This window comes from Centroberyx gerrardi, chromosome 14 (assembly GCF_048128805.1).
Source record: "Centroberyx gerrardi isolate f3 chromosome 14, fCenGer3.hap1.cur.20231027, whole genome shotgun sequence".
NCBI lineage: Eukaryota > Metazoa > Chordata > Actinopteri > Beryciformes > Berycidae > Centroberyx > Centroberyx gerrardi.
In genome coordinates, this window is record NC_136010.1 from 19,162,239 (window position 1) to 19,183,323 (window position 21,085).

The window sequence follows — 21,085 nt, forward strand, 5'->3', positions numbered from 1 at the left end:
AACTCTTTGTTTCCTTACACATGCTCAAGAGATAAGTTGTGTTAGACCTAAAGATATGATTGTAAAACACTCGAGGCGAAGAAAGAGCAGACCTGAAGGGCATCTTCACCAGTTGATTCTGAAAGCTAGATAATGGGCTCTATGAACTGTCCAGAGAAAGGAGCAGCCGATCACCACCATGCTGATAGGTATTGATTGCGACTCGCAGTGAGACATCAGTAGCTGCTGTCACAACATGAGGGGCTGACAACTGCGGCTCAGATAAAAGGGTGCGGTGCGGAGAAAAGGAGGGAGGGGCGGGCCGTCATTTCATGTGTATCAAAAATAGTCCCCAGCAGGTTATAATAATACGTACCCAGGCAACAGAGCAAGCACTGCATGTCGGTGCTGACATGTTGGTTTTCTTTTACTGTATATAGGTTGATTCTGTTCTCTTCAGTCCGGTGCATGATCAGGTCACAGTGCAGGAGTGGAGAACCAGCCTTACATCTCTCATTATTGCTTCCTTCTCTCTCTCTCTCTCATCATTAGAGAATGAGGCGGTACAATACCCAGCATCCAAACGTGACCCAGTGGCTGGTCCAGCTCAGCTCGGACCACTTCTGAATGGTATGATGGGTCACATCGTCCTGTAGGGGGCGATACACATGTAAGCTCGATGACAGTACACTTCTCTAAAAATACCCCGGCTGCGGTTACGTTCTTACATAGCGTTTTGCTCATTCGCATGTCACATACTGTACTGTAAACTGTATGTGAGTGCAGTGTGCGTAAACATAGTCGCGTATAACCTCGGAGACGTGCTGCGACCTCACCTCATCCTCGTCCATGTAGTCCACACTGGAGTTGAACACCGAGCCCAGGTATGTCAGGTGGAGGACTGCCAAGGCGCTGAATGCTGTATTAATCATATACACCCATAGCGCCTGCAGAGGGGGGGACAGGCAATTTTGTAGGAACAAAACACCAAGTTCTATTTATATTCACAAGACTGCAACATCAAAACAAAAAGAAAATAGAATTCTGCAAGAATGTCAGATCATTTCAGAACTTCATCAATCATAACTTCAGGCAGTTTCACGCATTTCCTTTTCACAGTAACCTGTGTGGAATTTTCTCTAAATATATCATTGTCTAATGAATTGTGATAACAACTATCAGCACAATGTTGAACAGTGCCTGTGGGCTGCTTTCTATTGGCATGATTCATTATTTCCCCTCCCTGCTGCTCTTGATGTGTAACCAATCTAACATAAGGGTTTTTGCTGGGCATCATGCCAGAGAACTCCCAAAATGTATCACTTGACAGCACAAGGCAGATCACTGGGGCCGGGCTCCTGTTTTTTAACTGCAGCAGTTGTGTTTTTTTCTTTTCTTGCAGGCATTAGAACCTGACGTCTCAATTATTTCACAATACATTGAATCTTTTTACAAGTAAATCTTACTCACAGCATCTTTAGACAATATTTCTATTGGTTTTTTTTAAATGTGATAGTCACGTTTGCCTATAAGCAAGGTTATTAAAGTATGACTAAGAAAACATTGTCATAACCTGAAATAAAAATAAAAACTAGACTGAAAAAACTAAAACTGAACTGAAACTATCTTGACTCCTTGTAAACTAACTAAAATGAAATAAAAATATATACATGAATTGCTTTTAATGTTCATATTTTTGTTTATGTGCAGTATGTAAATACTAAAACTAAACTGAAATTGATAACAAAAATCTAAAACTATATAAAAATTGAAGAAATACTTTCCAAGAGATTGGAATATCTGGTTTGTGTCTTTGGTAATACTCATACAAACTGCACTGAAAAACCCACTGGTAATGCTAAATGAATGGCAATAAAGAACCTTATCTCAAAAAAGGAAAAAGAGACCAGTGCACTTTACCTTTTTGTTTTGGTGAGTGCAGTTTGGCTGACATTTCTTTGACAGTATACATGCGTTAAAAATGGCTGCAAGCCTCTTCCGCAACACTGAAACAGAACAACACCATAACATTAAAATGAAACAAGAGGAAGAGGTAAATTACAGCACTGCAGCGAACAGAAACAGAGTGCAGTACTGGGTGCAATTAACCATTACTGCAAAGCTAAGCACCTTCTCTAAATGGACAGGTTCTCATTTGGAAAAGAGACGACGTTAGGCAGACTCTTACCGTGCTCAATGTACGTGATGAACCCCAGAGATATTAGTACTGCACCCAGATGGAAACTCAAACCCTACCAGTCGCAAGAGTTAGAAACAAAGAAATCCACTCATTCACTCATTGACACAGACAGAAATACAGAGGAGCTGTGACGACTGCTTGTGTACGACTTCGACATGGTACTCACATGCAGGAGGGAACTGGCTGTGTATGTCACCAGGATCGCAGAAAACGTTCCAAATTTCAGAGCGCTCTTAAAAACATCTGCGAAATGAGAGCATCAGCTTGCTTGAGAGTGTCTGTTTAACTGAGCCATTGTCATCCCATTCATAGTGGGAGAGAAAAGCAAAAACAGCTGCTGCCACAAGGCATCAATGTTAACATTATAACTCACAGGTGTGGAGAAAGCGAGACATGGGCAGATTCCATGATGTCACCACCTCCACCATCGACCTGGGAAGCTCGACATCCAGCGGCTTGGCTACGGTCATGTCCCTACGAATCAAAAGACACAAGGTAAGGGAGGCCTGTTTAACAGAGTCTGAATAATGAGACTTTAATGTTATGGTTGCAGCATTTAACTCTGACCATTTGAGGTTATCTTTCTCCTCGGTGAAGCCCGCTCCAGCCAGAGTAGTCGTGGTCTCACTCAAATAACCAACAAAGTAATTGCTGAAGTGGAAAGAGACTGCGTTCTCATACGCCAGCAGCCACCTAAGATAAAAAAGATAAGTAGTTACATTCAAATCTCTGGACAACAACAACATCAACACCATTGTTCGGACGTTTGAGAGACCTACCTTGCCACAGAACCTCTGAGAAGCAAGTGGATAGAAGAGAGAAGTTGGAACAGTTAATTTCAGCGATTACAATGAATTTATACAAATGCTTTTTTTGACTTGACATGTGATTATATCTCACCATGGTTTCCAAGATGGTGAAACAGTGGTGGTAAAGGAGAGGGTGAGACTGGTGTCCAGGTATAGATGTGGATGCACAGTGAGGGGGTGTGATGTGGGTGCAGGCGTGCAGGTGAGGGTGTGTCACTGCTGGTAAACAGGAAATGAGCATGCAGGGAACGGGACAAAATATGTCATGGTGGATAATGAATTACCTGATCTTCCTCCTCTTTTTGCTGTGAACAAAGCATGTAGTAGGTAGAAGAAAACAGACAAGTCATAAGTAATCCATGCCAAATAATAACCAGGAAATTTGAGTAGTTTCAGCAGTACATGATCCACTCACCTTCGTAGCAGCTTGTCTCCATAGACAGGTATGAAATAAGGAAAGAGGTAGGGTGCCACACAGTTGGAAATAACAAGGCAGATCTGGCTCTTCACCCAGCTAATGGACACTTTTAAAAACCACGAGAAGCTCTGATGAGGAAGAAGAAGCAAGGTTTTTAAACAGTTAGCAGCCAGTCTCAGGATATTTCTTTTGAATAATCCTCACCCACACCTTTCCCCATACTTAAAGATATCAAGCTTACCAGTTTACGCCCTTCTAGAGAATCTTTGTAGCTGTTGAAACTGATCCAGGGCCCAAAGATGACTGTGCCCACAAAGTAAATATAGCCCATAAACTCAATGGGTGAGGGCACACTGGTCACCACACCTCTGTCCAAATCGAAGGCCAGAGAGATAGCTTTCATGGCAACCACCATCTGTGAACCTGGACAACAGCAGCCGTGCTTAATCCAAGATTAAATTATTATCACTGCTGGATATCAGGTGATATCAAGAGCAATTACATTTGCTGCTTTTATCTTAACTCTTAACTAACGTACCTCTCATCTTGTGCCAGGTGGTAGTGTCCATCATGTGGAGCTCTCTGATAAAATTAGAAAAGAAGAACAGTCTCACTTTTGATGCGCTTCTCACCTCAAGTGAAACATTTTAAAAACCACCGCAGCACTGACTTTGAACTACGTTTCATCAAAAGCCTTCACTTTAAGCAGATACTTGATGTGTGCAGGGCCGTCTGGTATCAGAGGAGAACCGTCTTACCCCAGCAGCAGATAGATGAGGACAGTGATGGAGAGGAAGGTGCCCCGGATGCTGGAGTGACGGCACAGGAAGAGGATGAGGTAGCAGAGAAGGCTGAGAAGGACCACCCAGATCATGTGGAGCTCGAAGAACAGGTAGAGGGTGTAGAAACCTCCCGCCACCGTGCTCAGGTGTTTCACAAAAGACGGGAGGCCTGGCGTAAGTGAGATAAAGAAATAAAGGCTACAAAACAGTGGTAGTGATTATGATGAGGCAGGCGATACTGAGGGTGAACAACACTGACTCTCACAAATTACTCTCACCCAACATCCAGAGGAGCCGACACAGCAGGCAGATGACCAGCAGCTGCCACACCTGCTCCAGGCCCTGCTGGGCGGTGGGCAGCAGGCAGCCATGGGCGAGCTCCTGGAAAAACTCCTGTCGACTGAAGCCTCCCATCACTACGCTTCAGAAGCAGAGGAGGCAAACATTGCAAGGTTAAAGTGGGAAAAAAGGGTATCTGTATCCCCGGTGTCAGCATATCTAGCACTTACGCACACACATGCACACTTGGGGGCATGCACAGACTCAGCCATCCATACCTTCACTAACTCACTCACTCACTCACTCACTCACTCACTCACTCACTCACTCACTCACTCACTCACAAGCAAAACCTCTTCAAACTTCAAATCCCAGCATACATAGCAACGCACTACAAATCTGTGCAAATCCATGCAATAGCTGTCAGGGCTCAGTAATCATGATGATGATGGGTAAAACAGTTTTATTTCGATTTAGACTTTTTTAATAAGTATAAACTTTATTAATATATTTTTTTAATTTATAACAAATACATCAAACGTATGGAACCATGAGAATGATGAATGAATGTGTTGGAATGAAATCTCTGGTTCTCTGGATGCGAACAAACTGAGGTGCAGAGACCACACCACGGTACAATAACATGCTGTCAGGCCTATCGACCGCTGTACTGATATATTGAAAGCTTATTTACTGGGCAGTATGGTGAATATTATGCACATATGCTATTCTGCAAGGCATGCTCTCTCCGCAATGCAGTCGACCCCGGGACGAGTCGACTCACAGCTCCCTTCCTACAACCAGCCGCTGCTCCTATGCGCAGCGCTGTGCAACTTAACTTGTCAGAAAGCTCCTAAAATTTAATGAGCGAATTGTTGTTGACCAGACAGCTGCGATTCGCTGCTAACCTTGTTTAACCTCGCTAGCGGGGTTTACCATCTTACCAACACTCTAACACGCTAACGAGCTACCCCCCGCGTTAGAAACAGCTAACTCAACACCTCAGGCATTTCACTTTTATCTTTCCAGGGGAAAAGCCTTACCCTCTCCAAACAGCAGCTGCAGGCTCCGCCACGTGCTCCTAGCTAGCTGGTTATCCGTCCCTCACAATGAATTACACCGTGTTTGCTGCCTCTGTGTTTTATGCACACTCGGTCCAGATGATGCTTATCTGGATGACTCCCATTGTCACAGCATCAGCACCACTCGCTTCTGTCACTGATGCAGCCATGCGAAGAAATATCAGCCAATGAGCTGCGTGGGTCCGTCGACGTCAGCCAATCATTACTGTCGTTTGCGTAGAGTGACAATCGACACGGCCTATCAAAAATGGCAGCCACCATTACCGGTGTCTTTGGACCAATAGGCTGCGTACAGCGAATATAAAGTGCAGATGGAAACAGACGTGGGAATGTCAGTCTCCTCTGGAGTAATCATAACAGGAGGTTGCGCAGAGATGTAGCTATGAATAGGAAATATATTTTATTCATTTGCCCTGAAATTATAATCATAAGTGACCTATACAACTGAGTAACCCAATTAATCTACAGGCTTCTGTCTGCTTTTAACTATGCCGATGAGCGAGGGCCTCATTTTGTTCTACTTCAGAACTGTGCAGCAGTTCAGGTCAAAATACCCTTTGGAGCCACAACCAATACAGTGTCATGCAGGACAGTGGATATGAACATCAAGGCTATATTCCAGGCCTTTCTCCTTGCATAAATACAAGTTCCCCTGCCATTCTGGTTCATTGGGAGAACTCCCATCTGGATTCAGCTTGTAAAGCTGCAACTCTGAGCTTCATACTGGTCTGGACTGCACAGATGAGTTGATGAGCTTGCCAGCAAAACCTCAACTTCATTCTCACTGGTGATGGATTTGTTGCCTCACCACTGTGGAAGAGTTGGATTTAGTCAGCATCAAACAACATTAGCATTCACTTCTGATCTACTCACATAATTCCCTGTTTGGTAACAATATTGACAACTTTGGCGAGAGGCATTGAGCTATTACACAGTTGCAGCAACTCTTCGTGGATAGACGGACACTGAACAGGATAGCAGCTGAACAAAACAAAACTACAGCCTCAGAAATTACTACAGAGTTGAATCAACATCTCTGTGACAGAGTATTTATGGCAGGACTACCATTCGTATCCAAGGTCAACACATAACACACATAACCTGCATAAAATCTGACCCCCGAACAATGGAAAAATTAATATGGCCTGATGAGTTGTTTTTTACCCTTTGTCCTTCAACAGTAGGATCTAAACATCATTAAACCTTTTTGATTTCCAGCCTCTTCATCTCTCAAAAGAACTGGAGGTTTTCCAAGTTGAAGAATTGTCCAATATCCCACTACACACAGTTCAGGGTTCAAGGATTGGAGCAGTTCTGAAGGCAAACCCTACTCTTTGTTGGGAACTTGATATTCATAGTTATGTTGTTAGGTGTTTTTATTTTGCCCACCCCCTGCAGTATGCAGCTAACTTTGCAGTGGACTGAGTTGCACCCTACTGATCGAACTTCAGTACAGATTTACTTAATGCCCTACGACAGTTACTAGTTTTAATACATTTTGTAGAATTTGGGTGGTAAAGATCAAACCTTGTAGTTCTCTCAGTGGTTAAATGCTTCTTGTCACATTTTCTATTACAGACTACATTTCACCTTAGAAATTTTGCTCTGTTCCCCAAGTGAGAATTTACCTGATATCACAACCAAGATTTGACAGTTTTCCACAATGTAGTTTGGATGCATGTGAGCTACTTCTAAAAAGTAGTTTTAGGTTTCCCCCAATATTGCATAACACTGAAACCACTGAGTAGATGAAGCGGAGCCACCAACAAAAGGATTTAATTTGTATCGTTTTCAATGAAGAGTTTCAGTGTCACTGCTGCATGATCCAAAAGCTCACAGAGGCGTTGACACCTGGCAAAGAAAAGAATCTGGAAACATGTAAATCAAACCTTCAACTTTTTGTTTTCCTGCACAAAGATAGCTTACAGACCACACAATAAGCCATCATCTTTAACATATTTATTAATTCTGATATACATGTTCATTCAGTGATTGTACAAAAAGGGACAGAAACTGAGCCGAAGTTGACCAAAAAGATAAAATTTAAGATTATAACCAGCCAGTTGCCAAGAAGTTATGTTACAGCCATTTATGATACTTCATATAGCTTAATGTGACTATAATGTGATACTTCATTAGAGAAATACTCTTTTCACTTGTCTTGCTCCACAGGGAGGTCGGAGGTCAGGGTCAGTTACAGAACAGCACCCTTGTAATACTTGCGTATCCCAAATAATTACTATATTGGTGTACATTCCATAGAGATATATTCATACAATACAAAACAACAAAAACATTTTCTCTGCTCGAGGTAGCTGAAGTAGTCGAGGTAGTTAGGAAAATTGAATCCAGTGACTCTTCAGAGATAATATGCTGTATAATGATATTCACATCCACTTCCAGTCTACAGCGCTGTGCATTTGTTCACAGCATCAACCGATATCGCTCCACAAATTGCCAGTACAGAATATAGCTGTAGTACATACATATAGCAACTAACAAACAATTTTACAATCCAGGTCGGTTACATTTAAGATCCTACCTATAAAACAGTAACATTTACTTAGCAACAACGGTGAAACAAATCCCACCTCTCCAGTAATACTTCAAAAGTGACAGCAACTCACAGCAAAGTGACGCAAATAACGTAGTGTGTTGAAACAGGTTTAGAAAAAGGGGTATTGAAGAGAAGTGTGTAGTTATACATTTACAGTAGACATAGAAACAGTAAACATGCTACCATTTCATATCATAAGGCAAAAAGCATGGCATACTAAAAAGGCTGCTGTCCATCCAAGTGAGTCCAATCTGCTCAGGGTGTAGTTCTGTTGGGATTTACCAAGCACACTGATGTGCAAGAGAGAACAGCTTAATAGCTTTGTGATAAAAAGCAGGAGTCGCTGACACACAGCAGTGGCACTGTGGAATATTAAGGCTGAGGCAAGTGGGCCATTCTGAGGGTAGAAGGTGAGGGGCAAATTCATTTTCTGTTTTAAAAAATGAAATATTTCCCCCAACCGTTGAGATCACAGCACAACCTCTATGTCATACGCAATTGTTTCCCGTTTATTCTTTCGCCCATGATTTTGCTCATCCTTTTTCTTGTCGACACCACTTGCTTCCCTAAATAAATAATTCCTTTTAACCTCAAGTAATGCTGATGTGAGATATTTGGGTGAAAAGAGCTGCAGTGAGGATCTCGGGAGACTGCGCTGGGTGCTTGGGTACGGAGGTGGAGGTGGAGGTGGGGGTGGGCGGGGCTGGGGCTGGGTGCTGGGATACGGAGGTGGGGGTGGCCGGGGCTGAAAGGAGGGCAAGGGGTCTGGTGGCGGGGGCGCTGAGGTTTGTAGTAAGACTATAGTGTAGGGGAACATCGCTAGGGGCTCGGCGGCCTGGGGTGAAGGTCCAGGGTTCGGGGATGCGGGTGACACAGTCTGGGCAGCAGGTGTGAGCGTGGGTGCAGCGGTGGCGCCGCTCAGCTCCTCCTCAGTCAGCTCCTCCTCAGTCAGCTCCTCCTCAGTCAGCTCCTCCTCAGTCAGCTCCTCCTCAGACTCCCGCTGATGATCGGTTTCTGATGTCGAATTATCGCTCGGATTTGGAGGCGCGGCGACAGAGGGCCCAAGCTCGGCCTCGTCTTCCGACTCGAACATTGGCTGCATGGCATTCTGCTCGTGGCGCTGGCAGAACAGCACGCCGCACTCCCGGCAGCGGTACATGTCCTCTTTGGTGTGGAGAAGTAGATGGCGCTTGAGGTTGTGGTTCGTCGTGAAAGACCAGCTGCAGAGCTCGCAGGCAAAGGGCCTCTCCCCCGTGTGGACGCGCTGGTGCTCGTTAAAGTGGCTGCGGGTCATGAAGCGCCTTCCGCAAGTTTCACAGCGAAAACGCCTTTCTTCATCATGAACCTGCTTGTGTCTTACAAGCTGTGGGAAAAGGGAGAAGTTCTGATTGCACACCTCGCACTGATACCCACCTGGCCGGGGGACGGCAGGTGGCATGAGCGCAACCGGACTCCTTTTGGACGGTTTTGGAATGCCTGCTGGTACCTTGAATGACGGCAAAGCTTTCTTTCGTTTGGATGATTTTTTTGGTTTGCTGCTTTTTTGGTAAGCTGCCGTTTTAGTCCCGGTCTCTTCAGTCGATGTTTCTCCTTCCTAGAAAACACACACACACAAAGAAGGATAGACTGAGAAGGAGAGGCAAACTCAAAAAAAATAATGAATAAAATAAAACAAAAAACATCTTAGATTGCTGACTCATGTAATGGCAGAGAAATTACATAGACCACTTAATGAATACTGTTGCATCTTGCCAGCTCAAATGATGTGACAAGTTCTCTTTCTTAGAGAGTATAAAACTATAGATAATAGGTCTTTGCTACTACTGTTGAAGTGGAGGGCGATACTGGCATCAGTTCTACTTCAGATACTTTCGCTGATCTAACAACTTCTGTATTGATAAAGATATTGCTGACTACATATTATAGTCCTGCTCTGTCCTTTCAAATGTGAGACATGGCCTTTCCTAAAACATAAAACCACACGGCAGAATAACAGATCATTACTGCTACCGTTAAAGCTGATGGTGCCACTTCTGAGAGTTCACTGTCAGTGGTTTCCATCGGAATAGAGGATTGGAGGATCTTAGGACTGAAATCAACTCGAGATCGGCCTCGAGACCGATTCCTTTTTACTGTCGGGTCCACATGGACGGTGCGGAGGGGCCGGTGCTTTTTTGGGGGAGGGTAAAACCTTAGAAGAAATCGTGAAAAAGCAATTAAATGGAGAACATCATATCTAATCTTAAAGTGTGTAAAGTGTGGAAAAGTTTGCCCTCAGCAACTTCAAATAAAGATAAAGTAAAGTATCACAAGTATATAATTATCCAGTAACTGTTGAAATTCATCGACCTAATGCTTTACAGTTTAGCATTAAACAATGACACAACATTGAACAACAATCTATACGTTGTTGTGTAGGTTTATATTTTAGGACATGAAAAAAAATGTGAATATTCCTGGAGAACTGCAGTTGTATAGACTTTTTTACAGTTTGATGGTGGAGAAACCTAGCAAAGACACATTTCAAGCATCTGTGTTATTAGATGTGCATGACTATGTTATCTGCAGTCGTGCACAAAATGTTAAGTAACATGAAATAAACCCTGAGTTCCGAGTCTTGAAGTCAGATGTCCTCCCCAGCCAAAGACAAGGAAACAAGACTCCGCTGTACGAGGCTTAGGTTGTAATACACAAGCAAGGAAACTATGTCCTAACATGGACTTGTAAGTGCATGGCAGGGTAGGCTTGTTTGTAATATTGTTTACTTTTTTGTTGTTGGTTTGCTAGCCAGCACAGTACAGGGCTTGTCATCTTATGAGAAAGGGCTCTTATCTGTAAAACTCATAATTGATATGCATCTCAATGCCAGCAGCTGTGACAATGGCTATAGATTGCTAGATAGCTGACAAATTGAGGTTATATTGAACTAACATGGACTCTAGAGATAACAACATTACATTTCTTACCTTTGCAGTTTTGCCCTGGGGATCTGGCTCTGTGTAGAGCATGCAAACACAGAAGGCACATAATCTGCACTCTTGAAGTCCGTGGACGCCTCACCTGCAAGACACGCACACACACACACACACAGTAATTAGACAACTTTACCTTACATCACATCAACTTACATCACATCTTCCAGACACTCCAAATGTCTGTGTTAACATTTAAACCAAGTTACAGAATGTGGTGAAATGAAAACGAGCTGTCCATCTTACCTGATATAAAGTGAGCACCACATATGCGAACATTTTCTAAGGCTTCCTCTGTACATTTCACAGGTTTGATGGCTTGCAACCATAAACGCCTCCGGTAGCTCTGAAACGGCTGTGACCCAGATGGTATTCCGTAAAAATTGACTTTGCTAGTATTCGAATAGCGATTTTTACAGCCGGTCACGCAACAAGCGGACATTTTTGCTTTACAAGAGTTGGGATTAAGTGTTTAGATTAAGTTAATTCTGCGTATCTCTGCAGAAAATCACTATTTCCGTTGCCAAACCGCGCGCGCACATTCATGAAGGCATCGGCGAAACAAGTTTATAAACATGTAGTTACGTTTGCGATACGTTGACCTAATATACTTAAGCATTAAACCATCATCCAACACTGAACAACAACCTCCCTGTTGTTATGTGTGTTAATCATTTAGAAAATCAAAAACAAAAGTAAATCTTGTTGGAGTACTGTGTAGTTACACTTTCTGAGTTCGAACGCTCGCGCACTCACTCTCCAAAACCAAAACAAGCGAGGAGGTTGAAAACAACTGTGTGTTGTGTAGCAGAGTTCAGGTCCGGTCGAAACAGGTATGACAAAGAGAGGTTCCCACATATTGACTGAGAAGCGCCTGTCTGTATTCACTGTCACAGCTCTACCGATGGATGTCACTGTTGTTCCCGCCTGAAAAATACAAGCCTCGACAAAAAAGGAAAATGCTGTAAATTAATTAGTATAGGAATAAATGTAGCCACTATAAAACCTCCTTGTGAAAACAAAAGGCCCTTGCTGCAGGCTAAATACAGAACTATATGGCAGTGAGCACCATGTCCCCTAGTCATTAAATTCTCAAACAAGTTCATGTCAACTATTTGTCAAAATATACTTTTTTTAAAAGACAAAATAGAAAATTGAGGACATGACAACAAGGTGTATAAAATGTACAATGATAAAGATAATTTGAGTAATTACAATTCTTTATGGGTGAAAATAAAGCAGATTGACAAATTTGATAAGGAGGTTAGAGAAGGCCCTTGAGCAAGGCACTTAACCCTCAACTGTTCCTGTGGAGCTGTCAGGTGTGAATGTGTGTAACTGTGAGCATGAAGTAGGACATTGCTGGAGAAAATCGAATAAACAAGCATGTAGGCTATTTAAGTGTCAGTAGTTGTGGTCTACATTTGATTAGGGGGTTTTGAAAAATTTCACACCATACCTTTAAACTTTTGTCTTGTTTCATAAGTATATGAAATATACCAATATATTATTTAGTGAACAGAAAAGAGCACAGTGTGTGTGATTTAAAACTTGCATTGAATGAATGCCCTCCATTTATCAGTGACATCCATGCTTACCATATTTAAACAGTAGACAGCCTAGATTTTGTTTGTCATGTCACAGTGTATTGTTAAAGCTGTATACTAAGTGGCTTATACTAAAAATTACGACCCTTGGGTAACTGTAAGGTTTAATTTCTCAAACTGATCAGTTTCTCATGCCTTGTGATAATGATGAATGAGACACATAGGCCTACAAGCTCCTTACCTTCTCACGCACTAAAATGGTATGACAGGTTGCAGTATAACATTTAGCTCTTCCACTGCACCACCAACCCAAGGTTGAGCAGGTAGCAAAAAAGAATGAATGAATAATACAAACTTAATGCACTTTGTTATTGGTATGTAAGCAAATGCAGCAGGGCATTTTCTCAGCATTATAGCTATGTCAAAACATAAAGGAGAACTCATCTTGGTATCAGTGACATTGTCTGATCTTTTGTTTCCATCTTGTGGTTAAATAATAACATGGCAGTCTATGCAGTGGCCTACAGTAGGCTATACATGCATATGCAAGGCATACAGTAATGTATACAACATTTTCCTGAGTAGGATACCTTCACTTTGAGCTGGTCCGTCATGAAACTAAACAGTGGGGACTGACTTATTTTTCAGCATAATAATACAAAAGATCGTATTTGTATGGTTTCTGAAAGAGGGGTAATGGCAGCCTCAGAAGATTCCCACTGACGCTGATGCACCTACACACACACACACACACACACACACACACACACACACCATGAGACAGGTCTGAAACAATTACATTTGCTTTATCACTTTTCAAAAACAATACTACAATGCACTTGACAAATAATCAAACTGTTATATGCAAGGCACCTATTGGGATCAGGGCTGGAGAGACATTCCTAATAGCGACTGATGATAGATGGAGAGCGAGGCCCAATTCTAAAAAATCCATTATCAGAAAATAGATAACACAATTCATCAGTCTCAGTGTTGTCCATTATTCAACACAAATCTCAATTGTAATATCCTCCATGGCATCAAGATTCAGTGACCAACATCTCATAACATTTCATGCAAGAAAATCAAAATCAGCAATCAACAATGTGGAAAAAGTTATTCTAATCAATAGGCTAACATTTAATTGACACATGAAACAGCTTTTAGAAACATGTATCCTGGAACACGTAGGCTACATCTCAAGATTAAAAAGGGGAAAACATGTCATATCAAGATGAATTAACAGAATAAATAAAGATAGAACACCAACATATAAAGACTACCAAATAGTGTAAACCACAGGGTTTTGTATTTAAGTCATCGTCTGTTAAACACAGGCTCTTATTCCTGCTGTCTTGAGACTGGATTCTGCAGCCTCATTAAACAGCCATTCAGAATCAGTGAGCCAAGGGTTAGGACTGAAATGGATTTCTTAAGATAGTAAGTATAATTCCAAGTGTTTTGGTATATATTTTTTTGTGTCTGCCTCATCACATACAATGTCTTTTCTTAAGCCTTTGAGTGGCTATTCCATAAGGCCCTATTTAATCAGTAAATAGCATTCAATATTATACCATATTATCCTGTTTGTATCTGTTCAACAGGTCGAATTACACTTAATTTCCAGTGTGGAAGTTTTTTTCTCGTTCTGAATCTCCCAAAACAATATATACTTATTCTTTTTTTTTTTCTCCCCAAAACTGGCATATTGCATCACATTTTCTCCAGGCAAAATTGCTCATCCATACGTTTTATTCCCTGCTGACTTAATGGAGCTGGACAACCCTAAGTTCCCGAGTCAATAAATTAGTTTCTCAACCACCAATAGATGTCACTGTTGTTTAATGTGGGGAATTGGAATCCTCTTCAGTTTTAGGAAAATAACCCACAGCAACGCCTAATACCATTTTACAAAAGAGCCATTTGAAACCATTATATGCAAATATAGTTTTGGCTGTTACAAACTCTTTTAAATCATGTCATCATTTAGGCAATATTTTACTTTACAATTTCCAATGTATTACAAATCCTACGATGAACCCGCCCCGCCTCCTCGGCCTGTTGGAGTCCTGCCCCAGTATGTCACTACAGAGCCAGAATCAAGAGTCTGTACATGTGAGAGGCCAGTTGTTACCATAAACACCCCAGATAAACACCCTGGGGTGCCTGAGGTGAGCTTTACTGCAGCGCTGTTGTGGAATAAATGCCACTTGGACTTCTCGTGGACTGCACTCAGATTCAAGCATGAAAATTGATCTGTCATGCTGCTTCTGAGAGTTAAATCAATATTATTTCATTTCCACCTGCGCCTCAGCTGAGAGAAAGACCAGACTCCCAGCGGCTCCGGTCTTTGAGTGTGTTTCGTCAACACTGAGCACGCTCCCACTGTTATGTGGCGCTGACACACACACATGAAGGCAGACAGGAACTGACACCTGCTGAGGTCTTGTGTGGTGTAAATGATGTCCTCCCCACAGCATTTTCTCTGTACTTTTTATATATTTACAATCCTTTTTTTTTTTTTTTTACAATTATCAATTTCATACCCCTCTTATATCTTAGAATCTGACTTCATTGCTTATCAAGTGCATGCCTCAATATCCACAAGCTTATGACCTGAAAATAAATAACTTGGCATTGCCCCTCTCTCCCTCCCCCCCTTCTCCCTCAAGGTGACTCCTCCATCTGCACCCTCCCTGGTCTTGCCAATCCCTCTTTAAAGATCTCTGCAGTAACCATGGTACAGTCACTAGAATCGGATTCCCGCCCCTTTTGGAGCTGTCAGTAGTTCACCTGTTTGTTTCATCAGTTGTCCCAGAGAAATGCACATCAAACAAGGCTGCTTTGTTCCTTGTGTGTGTCTCTCTCTCTGTGTGTGTGTGTGTGTGTGTGTGAGAGAGAGAGAGAGAGAGAGAGAGAGAGAGAGAGGGGGGAAGGTGGGTCATCTCAGTCGGCTATTTCTGGACTGCATTTAACACAGAGATGTAAAGGACATCTGAAATGATATGTTCCCCTGTGTTTCCCCATTTCCAGCACCCGGCCCTGTAGCCTGACATCACCCTGCATCTGTTTTACATCAGCGTCACTCATGCCACTTCCAAGGTGGCGTTCCATTCACATGACATCTCTCATTTTTTTGCGGTTATGGGGAGATGTGGTGTTTCCTTCATTTCACTGCACAGCGTCGCCGTTTTAATTAGCCTCATCGTCACCCCGCCTCGCATCAATCTAAGTGGAGGGAAGGAGGGAGGGAAAGAAAAAAGAAGAGACTGGGGAGAGAATAAAAAAAAAAAAATGTGAAGGAGGGTGGGCTGTGAGTGAATGGGTGGCCTGTTTTGGGGTGAAGGTAGAGTGGTGGGGAAGAGGAGAGAGAGAGAGAGAGAGTAAAATGTAAAAACTGTAGAACTAGCAGCTCAGTTTGTTAATAAATGCCATCAGCTACGTGTTGAAAATGTATTGTCTGTTCCAGATTTACCCTCCTTTCCTTTTCCCTTTATATCTATTTACTCTTTCAAAAGACTTCTTCTCTTTCCAGTATTGCTAAATTGGAGTGAACTGTTTATTCATTATTAAATATTAGTAAATGTTGCAATCTTACCCCATTAGAAATACTGTACTTCTTTGGCAACATTGAGTTTTTTTTCCTGTCATGCCAATAAAGCATATTTGAATTTGAGAGAGAGAGAGAGAGAGAGAGAGAGAGAGAGAGAGAGAGAGAGAGACATACCAGCCATTCTCTCCATGCCATTGTTCACAAGGCAAGCCACTAATACAATCTCTGCTTTTTCACAGCTGAGATACACAGAATAGTTTCCATTTCCTTTTCCTATTTTCCATTTCCACTTCCTCTTTTCCTCATTCACTGATCAAAATGACCAGTATTCATGTCTCCCTGACCCATGCACGCTCGTTATACCCACATCCCATGTTTGACACTTTGCAGTGTGGGGATGGGTGTGTTGCCACCTGGTAGTACTGGTGACTGTACACTGATGCTGACAGCCTCCTCTGTTTACACACAGCAGCACCGCGGCCCACAGGCTCCGCCGCATCCACCGGGAGGGTTGGGGCTTGTCTGCGCTGCCATCACTCAGTTGTCTGGTGAAGGGGTTGAGCCACTACAACGCAATTACACATTCATTTCACCCAGCCAGCCAGCCAGCCAGCCAGCCAGCCTCCCCTCCCCCCGCTCCCCGTCCCCTCCTCCCTCGCCTCGCCTCGCCTCTCCTCGCCTCGCTCCATCCCCTGCTTCGCTCTGCTCTTTCTTCCTCCGCTGCACACAGAAATCCTCCCCGTATTCCTGCCCTCATCCACCTCCATCTCTACCTGATACGGCTCAAATACCTCCCCTATACCTTTTATCCCCCCCCCCCCCCCCCCCTCCTATTTTGCCCTCTTTCGCAGTGTCAACGGTGGGCTCAGAGAAATACACAAAGCACAGAAACAGAGGTGGAGCGAGAGTATGGGGAGGTATAGGCCAAAGGGATGAAGATGAGAGGCGAGGTAAAGGGAGGGGAAAACAGCATGAAATAGTGTGAAATGTGAGGGGGGGGGGACAGAGTTGAGAGATGGAGGGAAAGCTTTGAGATCTCTGAGCAGGGCTCTCCTGAATGAGGAATGGGGGGTGAAGGAGAGACTGGCTAATGATATATTGATTTGGTAGAGCCTGGGGCACATAAGTATGAATGTGTGGGAGTAGGAGAGTCACAGCTCACAAATGTCTTTAAGCACCTTAAGAAGGGGGTTTGTATTATGCATGCTTACACAATAACACTTTATTTACATCTCAGCGTTGTACTGTAGTATTCGGATCTAAAGAACAGGGCGAAGGGAATCGTAATTTGTTTTTTTAATGTTATAAAAAAAATGATTGCTCAGCTGTCAAGCCACAGCGCTGAGCAGGACCAGAATAATATCAAAGCTTCTGCCGGTGAAAGCAGGCGTTTAGAAAAGCGCACGGCCACTGGGGACCACATTAGGTGAGATCACCTAAGGGGGGTGAGAGAGAGGGGGAGGAGGAGGGAGGAGGGGGGGGGGGGGGGGAGGGGATTAATGGGATTCTCCAGGTTCTCTCTTCATAATGCATCAAGGTGTGCATGATGTGTGTGTGTGTACGTATATGTGTGCATGCGCCTGTGCGAGTGTGCAAAAGATATTGATATTGTTCCAGAGTATTGATTATCAAATACTTTGCTCATAGCTGAATGATACAGTCTTTATTGATATAGAGAGTCAATGAAGATAAAGCATTAGGCTATTTGTAGGGAGACTCTGCCTGGGAATAATCTGGAATCACACAGCTGGAATCATCATAATAGCCAGCTGGTTTTAAATCATATCCATTTAATATTCACAGATAAATATATTAATTTAGTCTTTGTTAATTCAATGTTCTACCTGCCTTCACCCCTCCTGTTGTGTTAATGCCAAGCCTGGCTTCTCTCTATGTGGATGCACCTGATTTTCTGTGTAATACGACTACAGGTTGAGACAGAGGTTCGAGAGAGGAATCATCCAGGCGAAGGAGATAAAGACTCCATATTGTAGTCCCTGTATTAGCACTCAAATTAATTAGGCCATTCTCTCTAAGCCTTCATCCTCCCCTACGGTATTGTGGTAATCACCTTCCCCTTTGGAAAATTCAAAGCAACACCCACTGCACACACTTGTGTTTTCCCTCTCTCGATCCCTTTGTTTCTCAAGCCGCGCAATCTTTGCCCTCCACGATTACTGTCTCTCCACCCGCTACTGCAGTCGAACCCATCTCCTCCTCCACCCGGCTTTTCTCTCATGCTCCCTTCACCCTCGCCTCACCTCCTCCGCTTCCAAACTCTTACGGTCTCTCCATTTTTCTCCCTTTGTTCAACTCTTTCTCTTCATTGCTAAGATGCCACAAGCAGTTCTCAGCAGGATCCTCATTAAGGGGAAGGTGGTCCAACAGCAAGTCGGATTATACGCGCCGAAATCTCTTTAGTCTCTGTCTGCCCGCCTCACATCTATTCTTTAAAGGTTATATGGTATTGTACAATCCCTCGCCCCCCCCCCTCTCTTTTACCCCTTATCTCCCCCGTTACTCCCCTCTGCTCCTCTTTCTGCCCCGTCCCTGCTCTATGTTAAGTCTGTTGTGACACGATAGGAGAACGAGGTGGGAATTGGGAATAGAGGATATAGAGTTGTGATGAGTGAGGATTTGAGAACAGTGATGGGCTGACAGTAGGGAATTACCCCCCCCCACCCCTCTCCAGCTCCCTGACTGCCATGAAAAGCCATTAATTTGTGTGTAAGAGCACTTACATGACCCACACAACAGTCAGCCTCCTGTGATAGACAAATAATCCTATTTTTTACACTGCTCAACACCTCTCTAGTGAGTCTCTCTTTGTCTCTCTCAATCCTGCTTTCTCTCTTAGTCTCCTCTAATTAAAAAATACTACATATTATTATTTACATACTCCAAAAAAATCTCCCTTTTTGGAAAAGTCAAATGTGAAAAGTCAAAATTTTCACTAAATGGGCCCATATTGCACCATATTGTCATATTGTGATTTGAGTATTTCATATTGAGTGTTTTAGGTTAAGGACACATTTGGGATAGATTGTATTTTAAGAGATGTTTAGTTTCTCTTGAAATGCATCACAATTGATTCCAATCTTAAGTCTATTTTAAATCTCAGCCATTTATTTAACATTTTCCCTTCTACTGTCCAAAGTTCCCTCCACTGAAGTACAGGATGAAACCCAGGTACTGAGCGCTCCTCCCTAGTGCCGGCTCCCCTCTCCATCCACACACTGCCTTTCCCCTGCTTTCATCCCTCCCTCCCTTTATCCCTCTCTCGCCGCCTCTATCTGAGTCCTCATCTCATGCCGTCTCAGCGTCGCTTTGAGCCTGCTGGCCCTCATCTCTTGCACTGTGAAATGGCTTTCACACAGAGTGAGTTCTCCGGAATGTGAATGAAGCTGCTGTGAGGCGTCGTTTTCCCCCCGTACCTCTCCACCGCCGTCACGCCCCTAACTTGGGCTCTCTATGATATGGCGATCACGTCACACATGAGCGTGCATGCACACGCACACACACACGCACACACACGCGCACACACACACACACACACACACACACACACACAGACGTATAGACTATATATCCCAAAAACACAAAACTATGGTTCTCGCTGCAGTGTATTATCTGGCAGCCTTTTCCTCAGAGCAGTAAATAAATTATGAGAACATTGTTAAAATTCTACCGGTATTCCATTGCTCTCCTGATATCAGCCCCATGCTTCCCTGCTCTGCCTCTCTCTAAAGAAAAGGCTTCACTGGAAAGATAGAGCCTGTTTTCTTTTCTTTTTTTTCTTACATATTTGTATTCCTCCCACTCTTTAATCTCTCCTCCTGTACATCCCTCACTCCTTTACTTATTTCTTTTACTCAGCCTGAACAACAAAAACTTCCTCTCTGCTGAGTGTCTGTCAAACACTGCTCTTCCTACCCTCTTTTTTCCTCACTCATGCATGCATAATATTTCCCATTAACATTTTGCTAGACAAGAGCTCACGATTCTTCCCTGTAATGCATTTTGGCGATGCGCAACTTGCGGAACGTAACACATTGACTGTGCGAATTTGTAGAATATTACAGGAACACTGAGACGTGAACATCTCCCAACATTTGCTTTGCGTTTGTACTCCCCCGTCATCACTTATGGAGACTTGTGGACTATGAAAGTGAAGTAAGCTCAAAGAGTCAGCCCTAAGGCAGAGGTCAGTAGAGAAATACAAGTGCTGCCCTCCAGGCTACCTGGCCTTTGTACACATGAGAGTGAAGGAGGTGCAAGGAGGAGTGGTGGATAATGTGAAATGGCAAGAGCTGGTATTTAAGCTGGAAACAGACCGTGACATGTGAGCCGTACAAGGCGGATCGGTCCGATCTCTAGTGTTCTCTGTCTCGTGGAACAGGCAGTTGATATTTCAGGCTATTTCTAGACGCTATTCTGACCTTTTGCGTTGAGATAGAGATCTAAAGCAGACAAATATACTGGGGCAGAGTGATGCATGAGTGCAACAGATAAGGAGACAAGCAGATGTGTGCATGCATGCGTGTGCGAGCGTATGTATGTGGGGTGTGTTCAGTATTAGAGGCTCTGCAGCATTCTCAAATGGGCCAAAATGTCTGTAAGCTTGTTGAACCATTGAACCAGACACAGCCACCGTGAAATCCTGTTTCAAACTGGCTCCAGAACAGGGCTTATAGCAAGTATCCCAATAGGAGTGGTCGAAAATGTGTGTGTGTGTGTGTGTGTGTGTGTGTGTATATGTGTGTGAGGGAGAGAAGAACACACTAACTGACACAACACAGCATGCTTGCAGGAGTTGTTCTTTAGTCCTTGGCCAGCTGATAAATGACTCTCTCTGGTGCAGCAGGAGAGAGAGTTAGAGCAGATAAAGATAGAAAAATGGGAAGCTG

The 21,085-nt window shown here is 43.3% G+C and overlaps 2 protein-coding genes across 7 annotated transcripts; both read right to left on the minus strand.

Annotated features, from left to right (window-relative positions):
- Positions 1 to 527: 527 nt before the first annotated feature.
- LOC139911308 (protein-serine O-palmitoleoyltransferase porcupine-like) lies at positions 528 to 12,670 on the minus strand. 5 transcript variants are annotated; one of them, XM_071898816.2, is made up of 14 exons: positions 4,467 to 4,602; positions 4,165 to 4,357; positions 3,945 to 3,988; positions 3,648 to 3,829; positions 3,404 to 3,534; positions 3,273 to 3,293; positions 2,959 to 2,973; positions 2,747 to 2,872; positions 2,553 to 2,653; positions 2,346 to 2,422; positions 2,168 to 2,231; positions 1,900 to 1,985; positions 816 to 926; positions 528 to 629 (listed from the first exon to the last, which is right to left on the minus strand). In XM_071898816.2, exons 1-14 carry the CDS (start codon positions 4,600 to 4,602, stop codon positions 528 to 530), a joined length of 1,389 nt encoding a protein of 462 aa, XP_071754917.2. The 5 variants fall into 5 exon arrangements, with proteins under 5 accessions (XP_071754917.2, XP_078144511.1, XP_071754919.2 ...); XM_078288385.1 differs by lacking the exons at positions 2,959 to 2,973; positions 3,273 to 3,293 and adding an exon at positions 12,647 to 12,670 and having other exon boundaries at positions 4,467 to 4,569; XM_071898818.2 differs by lacking the exon at positions 3,273 to 3,293.
- LOC139911310 (uncharacterized) lies at positions 7,783 to 11,605 on the minus strand. Of its 2 annotated transcripts, XM_078288395.1 has the most exons (5): positions 11,325 to 11,605; positions 11,073 to 11,166; positions 10,117 to 10,297; positions 9,593 to 9,700; positions 7,783 to 9,469 (listed from the first exon to the last, which is right to left on the minus strand). In XM_078288395.1, exons 1-5 carry the CDS (start codon positions 11,518 to 11,520, stop codon positions 8,576 to 8,578), a joined length of 1,473 nt encoding a protein of 490 aa, XP_078144521.1. In that variant the 5' UTR covers positions 11,521 to 11,605; the 3' UTR covers positions 7,783 to 8,575. The 2 variants fall into 2 exon arrangements, with proteins under 2 accessions (XP_078144521.1, XP_071754921.2); XM_071898820.2 differs by having other exon boundaries at positions 7,783 to 9,700; positions 10,111 to 10,297.
- Positions 12,671 to 21,085: the final 8,415 nt, after the last annotated feature.